The following is a 21,824-nucleotide window of genomic DNA, read 5'->3' on the forward strand; positions in this document are numbered from 1 at the left end:
CTTTTTCTCTGCCTCTTTCTCTTTCTAAAAGTCCCGTTCAAAAGTTGCAAATGGTCACAACCATTTCTAGCTGCCTACTAATTCAGGGAAAGGAGTTCCTACCTCATATGTGTTGTTTTTCTGTAATCTCAACTTCTGCTTAATTAATTTTGTTTTTACTTTGAAAAAGAAAGTAATACCTACAACTTAGTAAATAGTTCAGAGCATAGGCAGCCTTACCTTGAAATTGTGGCTGTAGGATTGCTTTTAATAGCAACTTGTACAAATTAGTGTTGAAGAGAAACTATGTGGGGCAGGGGGAACCATTTGTTTAATACAATCGAGTTAGATAGCAACCTGTCTGGTCACTTCCTTCCTTACAGTATTTAATAGACAAGAATCTTTCAAACCTAGGTTGAATGTAGAGATGATTAATTAGTTATCAAATGTAGGTTATTTCCTATTTGTTGACTTATTTCTCTAAAGTTGTTTTAGGATTGACAGAAAAGACGGATGGGGATGTTCTAGACAGCTCAACAAATCATGGTTGGTTTGAGTTGTGAACATGATCTGAATCATGAGCTGTGAGCCTCCACTCTCTTCCACCTTTCCTCTCCTTCACTGTGCACCTGGGAATCCTTATTCATAAAATCACAGTTTCAGACATGTAATAATGTGAAGCTGGGAGCTGTAGTTTAACTATGTTTGCATACCAAGATATGGAACTTGTACTGTATCCAATAACATCATCCTGGTTTGTAATTTGTAGTTAGACAACACCTCCCAGATCTAGGTGACACACAAAACCTCGGTTTAGCAAGCAGAATTATTGTGCCACAGCTATGTGCCAAAGTGGAAGAGGGAGAACATGGGCTTAGAAATTCTGGTAGCTGTATTCTGATTACAGTAAACTATGGTTTACAGCAGGGATTCTCAATGTTGGGTCCCCAGATGTTATTGGACTTCAACTCCCATAATCCCCAACAAAGGCCATTGGGGCTGGGGATTATGGGAGTTGAAGTCCATTAACATCGGGGAACCCAGCATTGAGAATCCCTGGATTACAGGATTGTGGTTTAGCTGAGCTGTCTTGTCAGAGTTGATGCAAAGATTCTTTATTTCCTAGTTCTGTCTGAAAATGTTCCTTACCCTTTGTGGGAATTGGATCCAAGCTTCAAAAACAAGTATTCAAAAGCTGGGAGGAAATAAAATCTAGTTATTTGCTTCCTAATTAACTATGGGGCGATTCTCACGATCACCCTGGGCAGGTGGGGAAAGTGTGGGGGTAAGGCTGCTTTCCACTTACCTTCCCCCTCGATGACCAAGCAGGTCGGCTTTGGCACACTTCCCATGCTCCCACAGGGACAGCCCTGCTCCATGCAGCTCCGTGAAGCACGGAGGGATCTGGGACCGGAACATGTTGTTCTGACCACCAGGAATTCCCTCAGTGCAACGTGTGGCACATACATTGCATTGGGGATTTCCCCCTCAGATGGGCTCTCTATGTGCCTGTCTCTGTGATTCCAGGTAGCTGGGTTAAGGGTACAAGACTACCCTTAACCTCGGCTGAAAGCCAGGTTTATTAAGCGGGTTAGTGGAGAGGGGAGCGGAGAGATCCTCGAGGATCCCACCACTTCCCATGACCACCCTAAGCCTGCCTGGGCTGCCCCAAGCAGGGTTAGGCTGGTTGTGAGAAAAGCCTCTATGTGTGAAAGAGACATGGGCCACCAACTGTTCAAAAGTTGTTTTAGACTGAGACCTGCTGCTCATCCTGGGGCAAGAAAAGGAGAGTTGCTATACGTATGTAGCTGTAAGGGCTTCTCAGCATAGGAGAGTCCTGCTGTTTTATTTATTTTGTTTGCTGAAGTTATGAAATTGAGAGAGGAAGTTCCACGGGTGCTGACTGAGCCTCCATACTCGAACAGCTGCACCTGCTGCACTTCTGCTTGTTCTTCAGATAATGTTTTTAAAGGCACAAAACACCTGTGAGGGGAAAGATATGGGAGTCATGGCTGTGCTCAGAGTTTATTATTCGGAAGTGTTTTTACTTCTGTTTGCTCTAAAATTGGCCCTTTCTCATATGTAAAAATAATTTGAATGTTCTGTTAAAAATAAATGGCCATCACAGGCCATTTTTAATGCTCAAGGCTTCCTTTAAATGGTTGAAAAATAGAAGTGGATGTCAGGGGAAAGGAGCATCCTTTTAAAAAAAAATCTGTGCTGTTGCAAATCCCTTACAGGAAAGAGTCCAACCACTGCTGGAAACAGGCTCCTGGGTTCGATTGGTCTTTAAACTGACCCAGTAGAACTAATCTAATGCCCCCTCGTGGTGATATCTAGTGTGTTATAAAAATTAACAAGCATCTAGGATACCTGAGATCAAAGTTTAATGTGATCTTCCAATGTGATCTAATACTGTTAGCCAATTTTAATACATCATTTTAGTTCATTCAGATAAATGAGGTTGTAATGTAACAAATCCTCCAGTTGGAGCCTATTTCCAGCTGTGGTCAGACTGTTACATTTGAGGGCTTTGTGTTTGGAGTGAGCCAGGTTTTGAAGATGCATGATCTGCTGTGTTTTTATTTTCAAGAGATTTTCTAATTAATCTCCTTATTCAACAAGTTGTATCAATGACCACACATTGTATTACCAACTTCACACCATTGCATTAGTAGTTATTGTGACAAAATGATTGCCATCTACCTATTTAGAAACCACTATTCTGTCTAGATACAGAAATAGATGCATGTGTAGTTGGGCTTCATTTAGAGACTTGATTGCAATCATGGAACTCATTATCACAGAAACAGTATTTGAACTTGTTATCCTGAGTGAGAATCTTCCATTTCAACCATAGCAAGATATTATATCATGTTAATCTGTCCCCCTCCCCTTTTAGGAACGCCAAGCAACTATGAAACAAGAAAGGAGTGGTTCTCAGCAAACAAACAAACTAGGTGATCGGAACAAGATGCAGAGAGCAAATTCCGTCACTGTAGATGGACAAGGTCTTCAGGTGTGATTAGTTCTGTTATTTTAACCTGTACAGCCAATCTTTCAACTTCTTCTCTTTACCACAGAACCAATTTAAGCTTGCCTCCACACAACCATCCCAGGTAAAGCCCTTTAGCATGTGGTACACTTCAGATTGCGCAGTCATAAGGTATTGCTTAGAACTTCCTGAAAGCCCTATGCACCCACCCACCCCAAATATCTTGCTAAACAGTATGCACACAAATGCTCTCTTACATAATTGTAGATCAGGATCATGGGTAACATGATTTATTAGTGATTTGTTAACCAAACATTTGTGCTAGCAGTTTCAGTTTAAAATGGTTTATGAAATCACACCATTGTCTAGTGCTACCTGTATCAAGCACAGCATATAATCACTTCCAGGCAGAGCCAGGAGAAGGCATTTATGCACCTTAGGCAAAGTTTGAAAATTACCCCAGTGAAGTACACAATTTGACCTCTCAAACCCATTTCCAGTGCAAGTTTGCAACTTCTGCCTGCGGTTCTTTGCTCAACTTGTCACTGACATTTGAAGTTGGATCTCTTGAACTGGGCAGAGGATTTCAGAGAAAATTCAGGTGGAAAAGTTAGGTTGGGGACTGGCGTGGGAACCCTGGGTTGGAGAGTTGAAATAATACATCCGCTGGGAGTGCACACTCTCCAGGAACCTCCTGTTTCTTCCCTTTGGCTGGTAATGTGAACCAACTCTCTGTATAACAGGGTGCTGCTTTCCCTCCCTGTCATAAACAACATATTTATAGCTTTCTTGAGAAAAAATCTGATTGTGCATACATTTCAGGCTGCAAGATTAGTGAATTATTGTTGAAAGGAAGATGGGATTCTTGTTTTGCAGTGTAACTGTGTCCATCCACCTTTTGTAATGGTTTGGGCAATGCCTCCTTCCCACGCACTGCAGATCTCCAAATATCCATGTGGTACTGTCCACTGAAAGGCACCGGACCATCATCTTGATGCTTGTGACTAGAAGCACCACAAAATATATGCCATAGAAGTAGGGATTTTCTGACATTAAAAATGCTTAAAATGTATAACCCTTAATATGTAATGTCATTTGTGTGGCACCCTGAGCAGCTGCCTTGCTTGCCAACTTCTTGTCCTGGCACTGCCTCCTGGTGTTAAGGATGAGCGCAAATGGGCTTGGGCAGCTGCAGGTGGTGCAGGGAGTAGTTTGCTCAGAAAACAGGTCCTTTCCTGCTCCTGCATCACCCCACTGCTTTTCTGGGTGTGGTGCTTGCTCTACAAAAGGCTGTGTGTGGCCACAGCCTGTGCACAGCGTTGGCATGCACATGGCCTCTGTACCTCCCGGTGGGGCAGCGCAGGGGCAGGTAAGGACCACCTTATCTTCTTTTAAAGGGAACCACTCCCCGCCCCCCCTGAACTGGTTCGACTGCAGGCGCCTGAGCTGGTTTGGTGCTTCCCTAAGGCCTCGCTGAACCGGTTCATGCACATCCCTACCTGGTGTCTCCTGTTAGGTGCGGAGAACTCAGCTTAACTCTAGTTAGGCATGGAGAAGGCAGGAGAGTAATAATATCAAAAAGAACATTTTCTGTAATAGGATATGAATATCCATTGTGCAAGAGTTTGCAAATTCTACAGTTCCTTTTCTAGGAATATCATCTGCACAGGACTTTATAAAACTAGTAGAATACTTCTTTTAAAAGCCCCCCAGTAGTATAGGTAAAAAGGTAAATCATTTGCTTTCTCTCATATACCACTCTGTTGGCATTCTTCAGAGATTCTGATCGGTGATTTCATTCCAGCTGTGTGTTTGGATTTTGAACATTTAATTTAAAAAAACCCTTGGTCTCAACAAAGACTATCTATTTTTAAAACAAACAAACAAACAACATATGTCTCCAGTGATATGGATTATTTCTTATGTAGTTCTAGTAAATAGCTGATAACCGACGTATGTTAAAAAAACCTATGAAAGCCATTGAGCAGGATCTTTGGGTAAATAGCATTGCCTATAGTAGCTTGTATATTTCAACAGGTGAATCATGGGAGAAATTTAACGGTATAGATAATTTCTATTAAAAAGGCAACTTGCTTACTTCTGAGATAGGAAAGTGATCAGTGAATAGTTGTTATATATGTTATAATCATATCGCTTATACTTTCATTAAAGTATTTTTTCCATATTAGCCTGAAATGTGTTTTGCATTTTGAATGATCTAAGTCTATAGCAGAAGACTTGTAATAAATAGTTGAATGATATTTCCCCCCCACTTAAAGCACAGACAATGAAAAATTGATTAGGTCATTTTGGTAGCTTGGAAACTTTTTCCTTTTAATAATATGTATTTTAAATGGAACATTTTTGTCATATTCATCTGAATATTTCTGTTGCTAATGTATCAAGTAAAAAACATTGTAATGCAAGACTATGTAGGCAAATCAGTGGCAGAGGATATCACTACTTAGGTACAACTATTATTAATCATAGTTAAGCACATTCATCTTATTTCTTTCCAGCTTAACCAGCATAATGATCAGGATTATTATTTCTAATTAGAGGAAGTAATATATCATGTATAACCTTAGGATGAGTCTCATTAATTAACCTGAATCCGTAGGGGCTTCCAAGAGGCAGTCCATCTTTGTCATAACGAGAACCATTGGTTTATGCTTCATTCACAGGAACAAACACCCCTGGAATTGGACTAAATAAGTAATATTGATTAACATTCTAGAAGAGCATCAAAGATGTGACAATCTTTGATATAGGCTGTAATCAGAAAAACATGTACCTCAGTCCATAGATGTTTTTCTTTCCAAACAGATGATTGTCTGGAAAGGGTAAAGGGACGTGAACTGTGCTTTCCCTTAAGAGCAGGGAAAACGAGAGTTCTGTTGTATTTAAACTATGGTCAACATTTTTTAAAAAAAATGCACTATATTCTGTCTCCAGTCTAAGAATTTGCCAAAAGGTTACCAGTAAATACTTACTGGGCCGAGTCTCTTAACTGGATCATAGCCAATGAATGGTATCAGTAGGACCGCTGTCCAGTTCATCATTGCCTTATCAAAAAACTAAGTAAATGACTGGCAGCATTACATTTCTTTAGTCTTGAATTTGAATGGCTCCCAACATTGGGGTGACAATGATCCTGTCCCTACCTGCTGTTGCTTTTCATAGCTGTTGTGGAGTCAGTCAAGCTCTACAACATTCTAAGCATCTTCTGCCTCTTCCTTTGCTTCCAAATAAATGAGACGAGTTAGTCATGACTAACTGATGTTCCATTGATTTACTTCCAAAGTGAAGGAGCTCCTGGAAACAACTGGTCCATTGACTGGACCATTTTTAGTGTCAAGTTTCACAAGAAAAAAAAGTTAAAATGTAAACATGTAAATATAAAGTCACTGAATAAACACACATTTGCCTCTGAATTCTCTGAGATTGGCTGGGAGGCTCTGGCTGAAAGTCCTCTGTGCAATGTTGGGCAGGAGTCAGACTAAGTTAGTCATGATGGTCCCACTGAAATGAATGGGACTTAAGTTAATCATGACTGACTTGTCTCATTTATTTCAAAGGTGCTTAGACATTACAAATTTAGTCAGCATCCCACCTGTTTGTGGCTTTTCCCTTTTAGGTAACAAGAATCAAGGATGTATGATATTGGTGTGTTACTTAAAATCTAAAAAACCCAGTCTCCAAATATGAGGAAAACATTTTTTTTTTAAACGTCCTTGATATTTATGTTTTTCTTGTATGGATTTACTGCTGCTGAAAATTTGTCCATCAGCACTAGCCATGCAATCTGTGTTCTACTTCCCATGCATTTCCTGAGTGTGTTAATGTTTTAAACATGTCTTTAGAGCCTAGTAATCTGCGCAACAAATTGGAAATGCCATTGTAGCCCTGTCACATTGTGCTAGGATCAAAAGCAAAAATTCACTTGCATTTTAGCAAATTATTTGAGAGTTAATATATTGCATGGTACACATAAGAAGTCACAGGTTTCCACAAGTCTCTTCTTGTATGTACAGTGACAAACCGAATGGAAAAAAGAGGATTAATGAGTTCCTGTGCATGTTCTTAATTTAGATTACACCTGTTCAAGGTAGCCATCCGCTTTTAGTTTTTGTCAATCCCAAAAGTGGTGGAAAACAAGGAGAAAGGTATGTATTTCTTGTTGATTATTCAATCTGCTGGTTTTGTTGAAGCTTTGTGTCAGTATCTTTTGAACAGGAGACCTATTCTTTTTTCTTGAGAAAAAAATTACCTGTGTGTGATTCATTGCAACTTCTCATTACACTTAACCCCAATTACGTACCCTATTCAATGCATTACTTTAAAAAAATGGGTATGGAGTCTGAAATATATATTTTTGGATTCTTTTGTTTTGCTGAAGAAAAATCTCAATTCTTAGAAGGAATAGACTCAGAACTCCATTTTCTCCCCATCAAAGTTTGACTAAATGAGAAGGCAAAGTAGCGGTAAATAAGTTCTGTCTGAGGCCCTTTGAAAGGCAAAGGTATTCCTAACTACCGTGAGATAAAGGAAGTAAATGTTGCTGGTGGAAGCCTTGGAAATCCTTAACATCACCTGGGTAAGGTTCAGTAAGCTACACAACCCACAAAATGGCGACGTGGAACAAAAAAAGTATTTGTCACATTTTGGAATTTTCTAAATTAGAGAGGCTGTACCCATCAATACAGTATAATAATCTTTATTGCTTAGGATACTATAGAAAGAATCTCAATTGCTAGTAAGGAGTTATGATCAAAACTCAGACATTTTGATTAGATGGATTAAAGTTCATTTCTCTGTCCATGTCTTTTTACAGTAATGTAGTTTCCTGAACATCATTCAAAGCTCCTTTCACTTTGTAAAATTGTATCATGCATGTAATCAATAATAATGTTAATTAGTTTGTTTCACCAAAATAAGCTTCAGAAATTGCAGACTGCTCAAGATAAACTTACTTCTCCGGGGTTTTTTGTTGGTTTTTTTGACTCCTTCAAATGAGTCACTTTATTTTTCCCTTTGGAAGACTTTAAGAAAGTCTAATTAATCAAACCAATCACTTTCTCACCCTCCTCGAAAACAAAACAAAACTCCCCAAACAAGACTCTTTTTACATTATGGCTGATATTTAGTGCTTAAAATTCCAAGCATAACCAACTGTCAGATGTCTGGTTTTGTAATCATCATAGTAGTAGTTCATTCATCCACAAGACAAAGTCAGTGACCCTGTACTGACTTTTTGTCTTTGGATCATTTCCAGGCTAGGGATGGTGCATGTGTTTTGGTTTCTCAAGGATTTGACTGGCATCAAGAAACATTTGAAAAATGATCATACTGTTCCAATGTGGCAGATTTACAAATGGGTGTAACTTTCGTCAGAGATGCAGCTACCTATATTTCTGTTTTACAGCAGAGTAAAATGCATGCCTGTGACTAAGAAGAAATCTTACATTATCTGATATAATTGGGCATGATGAAAGAAATGGGGTGGAACCTCCACACATAGGATTTAGAGAGAGAATATTAAACACCCTACTGAAATGACTTTACAATAGTGCTGTCCAGCTGTTTGTGGACTTCTATAATCTCTGGCCAGAGTGGTCAGTCGGCAGGGATTATGGGAGTTGTAGTCCCAACATCTACTGGAGCTCCAAAGTTGTGCAGCCTTGCTTTACAGGCTAGTCCTTGCAAACCAGCAGATGAAGATGGTGACAAACCTGTGTCTGGCCTATATCACTAAATGTGAGGGTCCACATGATGAAGTGCAGTCCCTTCCCCACCCCACCCCACCAAATTAAGCACATAGAAAACTAATTTGGCAGGTGTACTATTTATTGAGGCACTTCACACAAGCAGTGTGAATGGCCAGGAACTACAAGAGCCATGCAGTTATTTTAGTCCAGCCTGCCACATGGTAAATAAGTGTTGAGATGGGAGGGAATTTCAAAAGGAACTTATGATATAGCTTGGAGACAAGATGTTCAAAGTTAAAAAAACCCCAATCATGTTTCATTGGACTGGATCCTGGATATACCTGCAGTTCTCTATATTCAGAAATTATATGGAGCTATTCATTGCAGCCTGAGGATATCATATGATTGGTTTTGCCTTTTGTAAAGTAAAGGTAAAGTTGTGCCATCGAGTCGGTGTCAACTCCTGGCAACCACAGAGCCCTGTGGTTTTCTTTGGTAGAATACAGGAGGGGTTTACCATGGCCATCTCCCTCACAGTATAAGTTGATGCCTTTCAGCATCTTCCTATATTGCTGCTGCCCAATATAGGTATTTTCCATAGTCTGGGAAATATACCAATGGGGGTTTGAACCAGCAACCTCTTGCTCCCTAGGCAAGTTACTTCCCTGCTGTGCCATTAGGTGGCTTTGCCTTTTGTACAATGGGGAAATTCAAGCTTCAAATGAAAGCTTTAGACTGTTAACATTGATAAGCATGTGATAAACTTATAGGCTATTCACATGACCGTGCAAAACCGGGCTAAGAGAGCCCAGCCCAGTTTTCCACATATGTGTTAGTCCAATCCCAGCAGCTACATGGTGACAAACCTGCCTAAGTAGTCTCCCACTAAAATGAGGTTAAGGGAGCGAATGCTCCCTTCATTTTTTGGTCATGTTTCAGCCACAGCTGCTTGCAGCTGCGACTGGCACACTTGGAGGAGGGGAGGGGGGATCCCAATAATTGCAATGCATTTGTTGGAGGAGCTCGGGTGTGTGTGTGATACAGAGCGGTGCACCCTGGCACCTTGACCCCTGGAGCTGCCAGTCTTCTGGGCGGGTGATCCACCCACCCAGGGAACAAACAGAGATTGTCTGTGGGGAAGGTCAGTTAAACCCACCTTCCCTGCAGACTTCCCCGGAGCTCTTCTCACTGATCATGAGAAGAGCTCCTTAGCCCCCCCCCCCCCCCCAAAAAATGTTGATATAATTTAGGATTAGCAAAAGTGTAATTGACTTGCTAATAAAGCTTACTAAATATTTCTTCTCTACTACAGAATTTATACAAAGTTTCAGTATCTTTTGAATCCTCGGCAGGTTTACAGCCTTGCTGGAAATGGACCAATGCCAGGGTAAGTCTAAGGCTAAATGCCATCGACATGAACTTATCAAATAAAATATAGCATAATTGGAAGAACACATTTAAGGTTACACTTAAGTATATGATCTTTATGAATCAGCAACATATGCTTGAATTAATACTGCAGAAATAAAAATTAATGGTATTGTATTGAGACATATATCACACTGTATGGAAGTCACTTGCTTCACTCGGAAACTTGAGGTATGTATGTACGCATTTGAGTCAGACATGCAGGGCCTGGGAGCTCAATCCATTTAGCAGTGTTGTTGAAAATTGTTTGTTTAGGCCAGTGTGAGACTGATTTCATTTGGGTTGCCTCTTATTTTTCACTGCTGGTAGAGGAAAGCTGCTGATTCAGATGTAATTACTAGTGAATATTTGAATTGTGTATTCAATTTTTATTGTCTTTCACTTTTTAAAATTCCTGTGAATTGAAGAATAGATTAGAGCGTTTTAAATAAATCCATACACTTTTCAGTGCTAGAAAGACTGAAACAAAACAAGAAACTCTGGCCAGGATGATACCGTACTTAGTGCTATTTTATGGCAGCCACATAAAGCATTATCCTGGCCAGCATTAACTATCTCAGGACTTCAGGCTACAGTTACAGCGTTATGCTCCCTGACTGAATTAGGAGTACTCTCTGCTACTCCACCTCACTGTACTAAAAATAAGGATTTAAGTGACAACTCCAGAGTTTCCCATGCTAATGATGAAATCATCCATTTTCCACATGAGGAGGTGGATGGTATTTGCCTTTCTCATTCATTTGGTAAACAACTGCTTGATCTTAGCATATTTTCAGACAGGGAGTTGGATAAATATAGGTCTGGATATACTAATTCCAATGTAAATATGGAGCTGGCTGATTTCCCTCATAGCCTAGGCCCCAGGGTTTCCATAATGACTCTTGATGAATATAAAGGTAGCCCTGTTAGTGATTCCGCTATCAGTTAAACCAACATCTGAATGAGATCTATTAATTCCTCACAACAGATCTGAATTATATTCGGCATAATATAGCTTTGCAGTACCAAGGAACTGGTTATTAATAGGGCCTCTGTAAACCTGTCACTTACAATAAAAGCTTCAGACCTGTTCAGTGAAATGCAACTGTAGTAGAGCATTGAGAAAAATGACCTAAAGTCTTCCTTAAGGTACCATTTTGTAGGAAGCATTGCAGTTTCTACTGCTCCTGTGGGCTAGAAAGACCCAAAGTTTCCATGAAAAGAGGTGGTAAATGAGATCGCTAGTGCCTACCTCTTTGCTTCCAAAAGTCTCATGTCTGGTATAAGGGAAATCACCCCCTGCCGCCGCTGCCCACTTGTGTTAGTGTTATGATGACTCAGACCTGCTGCCTCAGACCTCTTTATGGTGACTCAGACCTGCTGCCTCAGCAAAGTGGCCATAAAATCAGTTTTGCATTTTACAACTTAGAAGTGTGTAAAAGATCAACAACTTGAGCTAGAAAAGAAACAATGGTATGCTTTTCATAACAGCTCTCCATTTTCTACGACCATCTTTGCATGTGCTAAAAACCTGTGTTAATCTTTCACATTTCATTTCACTGTTAGCAAAGAACCTTACAGTAAATAACACTTTCTTCTAGCTTGCTAGCAGATAGCCTGTGGTCCCCCACTGCTTTTTTTCTGTTGTTCCCCCTTGGAACTAAGAGTTGTCATGGGAGCAAGTCAGCAGTGAGACTTGGCATTCTAGTAACTGAGTCATGCACAGGTTAAAATGGCCACAGAAGTAAAATCTTGACCACTGGAGAACCACCTGGAAAAGGGAGGCTCCCTCTGCTGAGTTAATTGTTCCATGAGTAGTAGTAGTAATATGTAAGCCACCCTATAACAAATTGTTCCCTGCACGGCTCACAACACAATAATAAAGAAAAATTCATAAAAACACATAAAACAAGACAAACAAATTAGAACACAAAATAAAAAATACAATACAATATATTTTAAAAACTTTAAAAAAAAATTCAAAAAGCCTTAGTGAACAGAAAGTTCTTCACCTGGCATCTAAAAGAACAAAGTGACGACATCAAGCGAGCCTCACTGAGGAGGCTATTCCATAGCCTGTGTGCCACCACCAAAAAGGCCCTCTCCCTAGTAGTCACCAGCCTCACCTCATTTGATGGGGCACTTGGAGCAGCGGCTCTGAAGAAGATCTTAAGATCTGAGTTGGAACATACAGGACAAGGTACTCTCTCAGATAACCTGGTCCACGCTGTTTAGGACTTTAAAGGTTAAAACTAGCACCTTGAATTGTGCCTGGAAACAGATTGGGAGCCAGGAAGCATGATGTTCCACAGGAAAAAAGAAATTTTGATGTATTCAAGAGCATTCAAGGCTACGCCAGCCACCTGCCACTCATAGCATTTCTTAATACAGTCAACTAGCAGTAACCTCTTTTGAGATTGGAGGCAGTAGAGCTTTATTGTTCTGGTCAACCACTGAATAACCACAGGGCCAAAGCCTTTTCTAGCCCTATCACCTGTAAGGATGTGCACAGAACTAGTTTCCCTGGCTCAATTTGAATCTGAACTGGATTCAGACCATGCCTGACCAGTTTGGTTTTGTCCTACTCTGATCTTGGCCCTGGTCTAGTTTGAATTTGAACCGTTTCGGGCCCGGTTTGAAGCCCTACTGGCAAAGGGGAATCTGGTGAGGATTCTTTTACCGGTAGTGGGAGGCTTCTCTAAGTGAAAAAAGGAAGTAGTCGCAACATGTGCTGGCCTCCCCCTGAGTGTCCAGGGCTGTTTTGGGCCTCTGTGCATGCTGGAGGCCATTTCTTTGACCTCCGCACATGCTCACAGGCCATTTGTGTGACTTGGACCTGGCTCGGTTCGAGGTCGAGCCTTTGAACTGAACCGGTTTGCACATCCCTAGTCACCTGAACGGGAGAATGCTTCCTCAAGTTTTCCTACTGCTAGATTTACTTTCAAGGCTTAAAAGAGAAACAATAAGACAACTCTGCTTCCCCTTCATCTTGGAAAAGGAACAAGGATTTGATCAGAATCCTTGGAGCTCTGACCAAGCTGCCTTTGGGATAAGATTCTCCAGGCCTGATTCTATGGGAGTTAGCAGCCCAAACTCCCTAGGTACTTCTAGGGAGCTACTAGGGATGTGCATGAACTACTGGCTACTAGGGTTGTGCATGAACTGACAGATGGCCAGTTCAGCGGCCGGGGGGGGGGTTACCTTTAAGCAAGAGGGAGAGTGCTCCCCCGCTGCCGCATCGCCCCCACTGGCGCTGTGCCGAATATTGCTTGTGTGGGGCAGCAGCGTGCCCTCTTGCTGTCGCAGTCAGCATCAGACCAGAAGTGGCCGGTTCGCATGTGCGATGTGTGCAACGCCCCGCACCAGTGGTTTTTGGCACAACACTGGCAGGGGGGAAACAGCAGTGGGGGGGAGCACCCTCCATCCTGCTTAAAGGTAAGCCCCCCCCACCGAACTGGCCAGACCACTGAGAGGTTCGGAGGTCTGGAAAAGGGTCTCCAAACCAGTTCGTGCACATCTACTGCATCAGAGCTCCACCAGCCACAGTCTTTTCACCTCAGAGCTGAAGTCACTGGGATTCGTAGCTCTGCTAGAATACTGGATCGCAAGATGCAGAATCTTGAGAAACTCTAGCCTGGAATGTGCCTTGTGCAGGTCACCTGTACTGCCCTGACCATTTTAGATACTTGAGTCTCTGGGGACCTCCTCAGTAATAGGCACACATGGTGGGGGGGAGGGAAGGAATGAATTGCTTTGAAGCTGAGATCCTCCTGAAGTGAGCTTGTCATGAGTCCACAGCATATTCGCGTCATGCTCACGTCTGACTGCCTAGAATTCTCCATGCTCCAACAGATTGTTTTACCTTGAACTGTGTTCTCTGTCATTATCTCTCCCTTCCTTGCCTATGTAATTGCTCCCCTTTCCTTGTGGTTGCTCACTTAGTTTGAATCCTAACTATTTCACCTGCAGATCTGACCTGTGTTTTGGCCCTGGTTGCCAAATGCTTTTGTTTTGCATTGTACTTCTGGTGTTTAAATAAACTTGATTCTTGTTTCGCACAAGCCTTCTTGAGTCTTGTTTTTGTACAAGTTACTCCTATAAGGGTACTCTAACATTTATTTGCCTTTCTCAGACTAATGATCCCCTGTTGTTGCACACTTGCAAATTGATTTCAAAGCGAATTCCTCCAATTTGACAATAGCGTAGTCTCAGACTGTGGTAGTTAGCATGCAGCTGAGAAAATGTGGTAACAAGCTTGTTTCTTTTAATGCTTAATGGTGGATGTGGTGTTCTGTAGACCTGTGCAGTTGTTCAGCTCAGAATATCCAAAGTCAAATAATGTGTACATTGCATCTGGCCCTGTGCAGAGGCCGCTGTTTCCACCACTCACTTCCATTTGGAGGTGTGTACAGTGCTGGGGACATACTTAAAGGGAGCCCCAACAATGTCTGACAAGGTGTACATGGAGTTCTAGGAAGTGCAGTGCTTCCCAACACTTTCCCCATAGAGCTTTGCATGGAAGTGAGCAGTGGGAATGGCTCAGGGCCAGGGACAATGAACAATTGATTTAGTTTATGCCCTTCAAAGCCAGAGAATTGCACATGCCTAGTGTTCCTCATTAGATTATTACTATGTCATTCATTAGTATAAACAAACTACAACTCTATACAAGTACATTCAGTTACCTATGGTCTCATAGGGCTGGTAAATATTTGCATCCTTTTTTGCACACTGGCAAAGTATTTCAGCTTCTAAGTTTCTTGAATCTTTATTTTTTAAATTTTATTTTGGAAAACCTGAAACAATTACAACTATAGATTTTCATTTTTAAAAGTACATTTTAAAAGTTTTTAAAATAAGTTTTTTTAATTAAAAAAACGCAACATTGATTTTATAGTTTTAATGTGTGCCAAAAGGCTTGTGAGGATGGAAAATAAGCGGTAGCATATAGCCACAAGAGGGCAGCATCCAGTGTAGACTCAAATATTAATTTAGCGGTCTTCCTACTCAGCAAGTCAGAGCTCAGTCTTCCTACTCAGCAAGAAGCTGTGTGTTTAAAAGTACAATTTTTTGTATAGAAAAGTTAGGAAAGTTACTGCAAGAAATATCTAATTATCCTGACAGTACTGCATTATCTTTTTATCTGTTTATGTTTTTCTTATGCTAGCTTAATATTATGCCAGGTTTCCAGGATATATCTGTACCCTTCATTCTTTTGTTGTGGCTCTACAATTTGCTGCATATACACCACTTTTTTTTGTAGAATGGCTTTACAATTAAAGTGCCCAATGCCATCACAGGAGCACTGTCTTTGGAACCTGCTCTAGTTTTGCTGCCATTGCTGTCTCTTCTCTGGGAAAACTAGTTGCCAGTTCAGCTTTAAAAGAAGGGTCACACTCTAAGAATATTGTTATAGGCAATTCTAGAAAGAGAGGAGGAATGAGAGCCACAAATGGGACTATTATTATGAATGCAGTTGCTACTGTGAATATTACAACCAATACCACTACTACAAATATACTATGAACTTGCTACTCTGCTAGTTTCCTCATCAAAGCTGCTTTCTCCATTGGCCCTGTTCAGTCTAAGCACAAACATAGTGCCTGCATGTGGAGAATTCCACAGGGTTCAGTAAAATTCTGTTCCTCCAATCCCACTCTCTGCACAAGTGCATATGCAGTCAGTGCAAGGGACCACTGCATTGTATAGGTCTGTGCATGTCTCCTATATGCCCCAACCAGCCCTTCCTTCCATGTGTTAAGTAAGTTACTCCAGAGCATGAGTAATTTCCATGGTGCAGAAAGGAAGGGCTGCATGAATATGTGAGAGGCACACAGAGATCTTTCATTTCTTGCAATGGCCCATTGTGTTGCCTGCATATGTATGCACGGAGGGTAGGGTGCTGAGTAACAGGCTCTCAGGGCTATCCCTAAGGGGGCAAGGGGCTGGGGTGAAACGGCATGTGCAGGGCCTCCTTAACATTTCAATATAATCTATGTTACATGTAAACACATACAAATAACTTCTTTATTTTACACATTTGCATAACTCATGCTTGGTGAGTTTTTTAATATTCACCAGTCATGATCAGTGTTGCTTAGCCTTCATTCCAAAACTGAATTTTCTTGCAGCAGAAATCTTATTTTGAAGGAAGACACTTGGTTTCTCAGCATTCCGTACATTTATTGCCTCCACCCTTCCTCCTTAGAAGCTGCTGATACTAATCAGAGGCACACTGGCAATAGCTAAATTTAGGCTGCAGAAACAAGCAAACAACTCTCCGTTTAGACTTGCCTCTATTTTTCCCCCTATCTGTGTGTGGAATGTGTTTTGTTCTGGGTGACAGTCCCAAGGCACATGCATTCAGAGTGGGGCCTTCCTAATTCAACCCGAGCGGGACCTAAACAGCCCTCCCTAACCACCACCTTCTCTCCTTACAAACTGCTGATATTAAGTGTGTTTCCACGCTCACCCTGGCCTCCTAGTACATGCAAGCAGCAGGTAGCAAATGCAGATGGTGGGGCAGGTGGGGCAGACAGCAACCACACAGGAGGAGCGAGTAAAGCAAGACAGGCAGATGAACTTCAACAAACAAATGCATGTTTCAACACACCAATGGAAACAAATCTGGATGGATGGATGATGGAAGAACGGACGTTGGCAGCCAAAAGCAGCAGCAGCAGTGCAGCCAAATAACTATTTTTGGTGTGCAGAGCTGCTGTGTGCATGTGATCTTAGGCCAGGAGAAAGGCCTCTTCCCTATTTTTATCCTTTACTTTATCCATTAATTCTGAAACAATCACCACTTGCCGCTATTTGTTATAGTTCTGGAGAGTTTTCCCCATGTTCACCCACAAACAGTGGTTCATGTGTGGTTATTTATGCAACATCCTCTTCAGGGAAGACTAATGTAAAGTAAAATGTGCCGTTGAGTCGGTGTTGACTCCTGGCCACCACAGAGATATGTGGTTGTCTTTGGTAGAATACAGGAGGGCTTTACCATTGCCTCCTCCTACGCAGTATGAGATGATGCCTTTCAGCATCTCCTTATATGGCTGTTGCCCGATATAGGTATTTCCCATAGTCTGGGAAACGTAGCATAATGTATTTAGCTTCTCTATATCTTCCCTGTCATTCTTTTAATACATCTGTCACTAATATTCTCTGTCTGGTTTTCTGCTTCTGATATGTTTAAATATATTTTAGTAACTGAGATTTACAACCCAAAACTAGTTCTGTTCCTTGTATTTCTCAGATTGTAACAAACAAATCTATTTCTACGGAAACCTGCTTTTGAAAATAAGGGAAGTGTCAAAAAGCAGTTTGTGATACGGCATGGAGTGTAGTTTTTCAAGGAAAAGATTTTTAAAAGGCACTGGGCTTAATGCAAACCCTTTCTGTGGGCCTAAAAAGTTCTTCATATCCTGCCTGTTTACTCCTCAGTTTTTCCTTTGCCATGCTGTTGATTTGTATTTACTGTGCCTGTTTATTTTTTTTAATTTGGAACTTCAATGACAGGCAATCTAGTTATTGACATAGGGTGAATATGATTCTTCTGAATTAGTGAACTGCAGTTTGTTGGTATGAAACAAAAATATGGTAAAGTAGGGGCAGATCTGCAATTGAGTAAATGTGTGCAATGAACATGGGTCACCACTAGGGGTAGCTGTACCGAAATCTTTTGCTTAAATCTTCATTTCCTCATAGGAAACAATGGGGAAACTCAAAAATATTAATAACTCCTGTATGGCTGGATAGAAAGCTCTGGAATTTCTACATGAATGTAGGATTAAATGTGTGGGTGTTCAAGGAGATCAGTCCACTGGTTGCTTTTTAATGGGTTTTTTTAAGAACACTTTTAAAAAATCAGTAAAAATCAAGAGATGATGTCCTTGAACAGTGACACTGCTTATTCCATATGATTTTTGAGAACTTTCTGCCCAGCTATTCTGGAGTTAATGGGGTACTTTTTTATATGAAGGCAAGGAGCAGTTTGGGGATTAAATTCCAGAACTTTTTGGAACTTTCTGCCATGAAATACAGTAGTTATGACACTTTCAAACAGTTTTAGGCTTTGAAAAAAAATCATTAAAATCATTAAAAATCAATGAGTAAACCAATATCCTTGAAATTCTGCACAATTAGTTTTCATTGAGTGGTCTGAAAAGGCCAGTGGGTTAGAAATGGAACCAAACAGCCACTTCCATTAGGAATAAATGACTTGCTTCTTAAGGGTCTATTTCCACATTGGTGATGTTTTACATGTCCTGAAGCAAAGCAACAATTATGGTTTTCCTTACCTCACATCAGACTTTTTGTTATGAGTTGGTTGCTTTGTTAAGCTTGTGGGAGACCATGAACTGCTTTATGCTTTTCAAGCAAAGCCATTTCCTGTAAATATTGTCCTCCATCCAGTTCTTTGCACGTCTGTTCCACTGCAAGACAAAGGAGTATTTTTACTTATCTTGGAGAAGTATCTCTTTTTCTCTTGAGAGAACAGACATTGCAATACAGAATAGAAAACTGATAGATTTTCCTTGTAAACTGGAAATTACCTTACAGTCTGCAAAACAGTAATCAAAATGGTCAGGTCAATCTTTAACCATGGTAAATGTCTTCTGTGATTGGTTTGAAAAAGCCAGGGGGCCAGAAAAGAAACCCAACAGTTATTTGCTTTGGCAAGAAAGGACTTACCTCCATGTTGGTGGTGACCACCTGTAATCTCTTACACTTCCTCCTTTCTGAAACAGTACAACAATGTGTATCATTGGACTCTTTGTTAAGGGTTTGGTGCTTTCTTAAACTGATTAAAAAACATGTAGTTCAAGTCAAGCCATTTGCTAAAGCACATCATGATGGTGTTGTGACTCATTCTTTAGGAAAGAAACCAAATGCCTGCTTTTTTTTAAGCAATAAAGCATGTACCTTTGTCTTGGTGATGTTAATATCTGAAGTTTTTCACTTCCCTTTTTCTGACACGGTGCAACAAGTTATGTTCCTTGCATCATTCCTTACTTTTCATCACCATTTTTAATGAGTTTCTTTTTCTAAAGTTGGCAGAATCTTTTTAAGCATTTCCAAATGATTCCCAAAATCAAGATTGTCTTTTTGTCCATTTTGTCTGTAGTTTCTTGTTCAAGTTGCTCTATTTCCAGGGTGAAGATTCTTTTGCAGGCAACATAGTGAGGCTTTCCACACGAGCAGTGTGGAGAGCCTGCGGGGGGTTTGTGGGGAGAGCAGGGTTGACCCGCTCTCCCCGTACATGAGCAGGCAGCTTGCCCTGGGGCAGCCACATCGGCCGCCCACACGATTACCGGCTCCGTCACAGAACCAGTTGGGGCAGCGGGGATCGAGGGCCTCCTTGCCCCCAGAAGTCCCAGAATGCCCTGCACAAGTGTGGGTGGGCATTCTGGGGAGTCCTCCGATGCTGGAGGAGGGGCTTGTTGTCTCCCCATCAGGGGTCTACTCGTGAGTCACCACGGTACGGAGCCACGCCATGGCGACACATGACCAAAAAAATGGGGTTAGCGGTGCATGCTCCGCTAAGCTTGTTTAACCGGGGAGGGGGGATTTAAGAGGGCTGGCTGCCGAGAGCTGTGCGGGTCCTATTGCAGCAGACAAGCATCAGAAACTGGGCTAGGTTCCCTTAGCCCAGTTTCTGCTGCTTGTGAGAATAGCCTCAGTGTCTTTCCCCACTACTGTCTCTAAAATTAAGCCTTGGAAAAAGTTACTTTGAGAAACCAAAGCAAAAAAAGCAAGCAAGGAAAAGGTTTGGTATTTAGAGAGACTGAAATACTTTACTCATCTGCTGGATCACTTGGTTTCAAGCTGATTCCAGCCATTACAAATTCCTGTTCTAGAAAAAAAGAACAGCTAAGGCTGCCAGGTAAGGCTTCTGACTTTGCAGCCTTACTTGTGCCTTTCCCAGACAGCAGGCTGTACCACGGGATTAATAGGGGTGAAATACTGTGAGTAATGGGGCATATCTGATATTTTGAATTTGCCCCAAAACCTGACACAAAAAGTCAATTGGATTTAAATTGGGCTAAATCCCAATGTGCCATGAAAAACCTGAATCATGTGTGTGCTCCCTGATAGTAGTGCTCCCTGATAGCTCTCATGGTCTTTGATGTAAATCTGGACAACACGTGAATGCACACCTGAGCTTCCAAAGCAAAATCACCATCTGGCAGGGCTCTTGATAGTCTCATTTGTATATTTAGAACTGCTTTGTCATGATTATCACATCTGTTCTTGGGATAGGAGGGGAGAAGAAGCAAGCTACCCAAGTGAGATGCTGCTGCTTTTCCTGCATCCTCCATGATAGCTAAAACTTGATGGCTAATGCTTTAGTCATCACCAAGGAGACAATGAGTGCATCATAATAGAGAAACCACAGGTGATGTCATAATTGCCAACTGCAGAGGTGGGGGCAAAGTGTCCTCCTTCAGTCCTGGGGAGAGATGTAGCTGGTGGGCACCGGTTTACACTAAAAACATATGCTTGTTTTATACCAGTCCTATTCTGGGAATTATAGTTTGGAGAGAGTGCTGATAATGTTCAGTTTTTAATCTTTTTGAGTTTCACATTGATCCCTATGGGGAAATTGTCTGCATGGGCCCATGCTCAATTCTTGTACACAGGCCCTTTTATGCCACTTTGGTAAAGTCATGACATTGGCTCTGCAGCAAATATGCATAAGTCCTTTTCATGTGGTCAGAAGCCATGCACAGTGAATCGTAGTGGCCCAAGTGCCTGTGGCACTCTCATCTCCGCTTCATCGCTCCCCCCCACCACCGCACCCGGGTTTTGAAAAGCTAAGAAAAGGAGTAGAAATGTTTTGAGCAAGCAAGCAGAATGTGGGCCTAGTATCTCTCCACGGAGATACTTTAGGCCAGCTCTCTACTGGCCCAGTATACTTCCTTCTGCTCCCGTTGCTGGATTCTCCCTTTTTACTGTGTAGGAGTGGAGGCAAGGAGGGCTGTCTAGGAGCAGCTCTTTGCTTAGTGAAGAGCTGTTCCCATGGCAGTGGACGATGAGCTGATCAGGGGCCATGACTTGTCTCATGGAAGCTGGATTGACTTGGCTCATGCCCCTGACAATGAATGTGTGGCGAAGGAATGAGATGATATCATGGTCCCTATCCCCAGCTTGCTTGTGTTCATTAGGGGTGTGTGTGAGGCGTGTGTGTGTGTGTTTACAGACCCTACATAACTCTAATAATAAACTCTTATGTAGAGTTTACAGAACTCTACATAAGATCTGGATCCCTTGATCATGTGGAGGGAGCCTGTGCTTGTACAGTTTGCATCTGTGCATGCTCTATGCACATAGAGCCAATAAATGCATGTATGTCAGGATGTGGACAGCCAGGGCAATCTTGTTTCAATTTTGTGGGTTCACTGTATATACTGTTTCAGGTCCTGTTCAAGGAACTACAGTGTTATTTTTATGTTGTGTGTGTGTTTGTGTCCGTCCCTCAACCCTGCATGGGGTGGTGCAGCCTATCACTTGTTCTCTGGATCCTTGCCTGACTTGGCTTCTTCTATCTAGCAGGGAAATTGTTGAGGATGGCCTAGTTAATATCATTAACTCATTCCTGAGGGAGGGTAAGATGCCTCCTTGTTTGAAGGAAGCAATTATTAGACCACTTCTTAAGAATCCTTCCCTAGATCCCTCAGCGATGGATAGTTATAGGCCAGTCTCCAATCTCCCATGGTTGGGCAAGGTGATTG

At 41.6% G+C, this 21,824-nt stretch overlaps 1 protein-coding gene and 1 long non-coding RNA gene across 7 annotated transcripts in view; one reads left to right on the top strand and one right to left on the bottom strand.

Annotated features, from left to right (window-relative positions):
- The window catches only part of DGKB (diacylglycerol kinase beta), a 418,263-nt gene that overhangs the window by 147,469 nt on the left and 248,970 nt on the right, over positions 1–21,824 (top strand). For all 5 annotated transcript variants that reach the window (XM_053261933.1, XM_053261935.1, XM_053261932.1 and 2 more), the window contains 3 exons: positions 2,882–2,998; positions 7,067–7,140; positions 9,995–10,069. In XM_053261933.1, coding sequence (XP_053117908.1) covers positions 2,882–2,998; positions 7,067–7,140; positions 9,995–10,069 — 266 coding nt within the window. The remainder of the gene's footprint in view (positions 1–2,881; positions 2,999–7,066; positions 7,141–9,994; positions 10,070–21,824) is intronic.
- Positions 1,801–20,471, bottom strand: LOC128329952 (uncharacterized). 2 transcript variants are annotated; one of them, XR_008309875.1, is made up of 4 exons: positions 20,250–20,471; positions 18,390–18,524; positions 5,583–5,681; positions 1,801–1,962 (listed from the first exon to the last, which is right to left on the bottom strand). It is a non-coding gene; the product is annotated as an uncharacterized LOC128329952 (long non-coding RNA). The 2 variants fall into 2 exon arrangements; XR_008309876.1 differs by lacking the exon at positions 1,801–1,962 and adding an exon at positions 3,842–3,978.

Source organism: Hemicordylus capensis, chromosome 6 (genome assembly GCF_027244095.1).
Source record: "Hemicordylus capensis ecotype Gifberg chromosome 6, rHemCap1.1.pri, whole genome shotgun sequence".
NCBI classification, from domain to species: Eukaryota; Metazoa; Chordata; class Lepidosauria; order Squamata; family Cordylidae; genus Hemicordylus; species Hemicordylus capensis.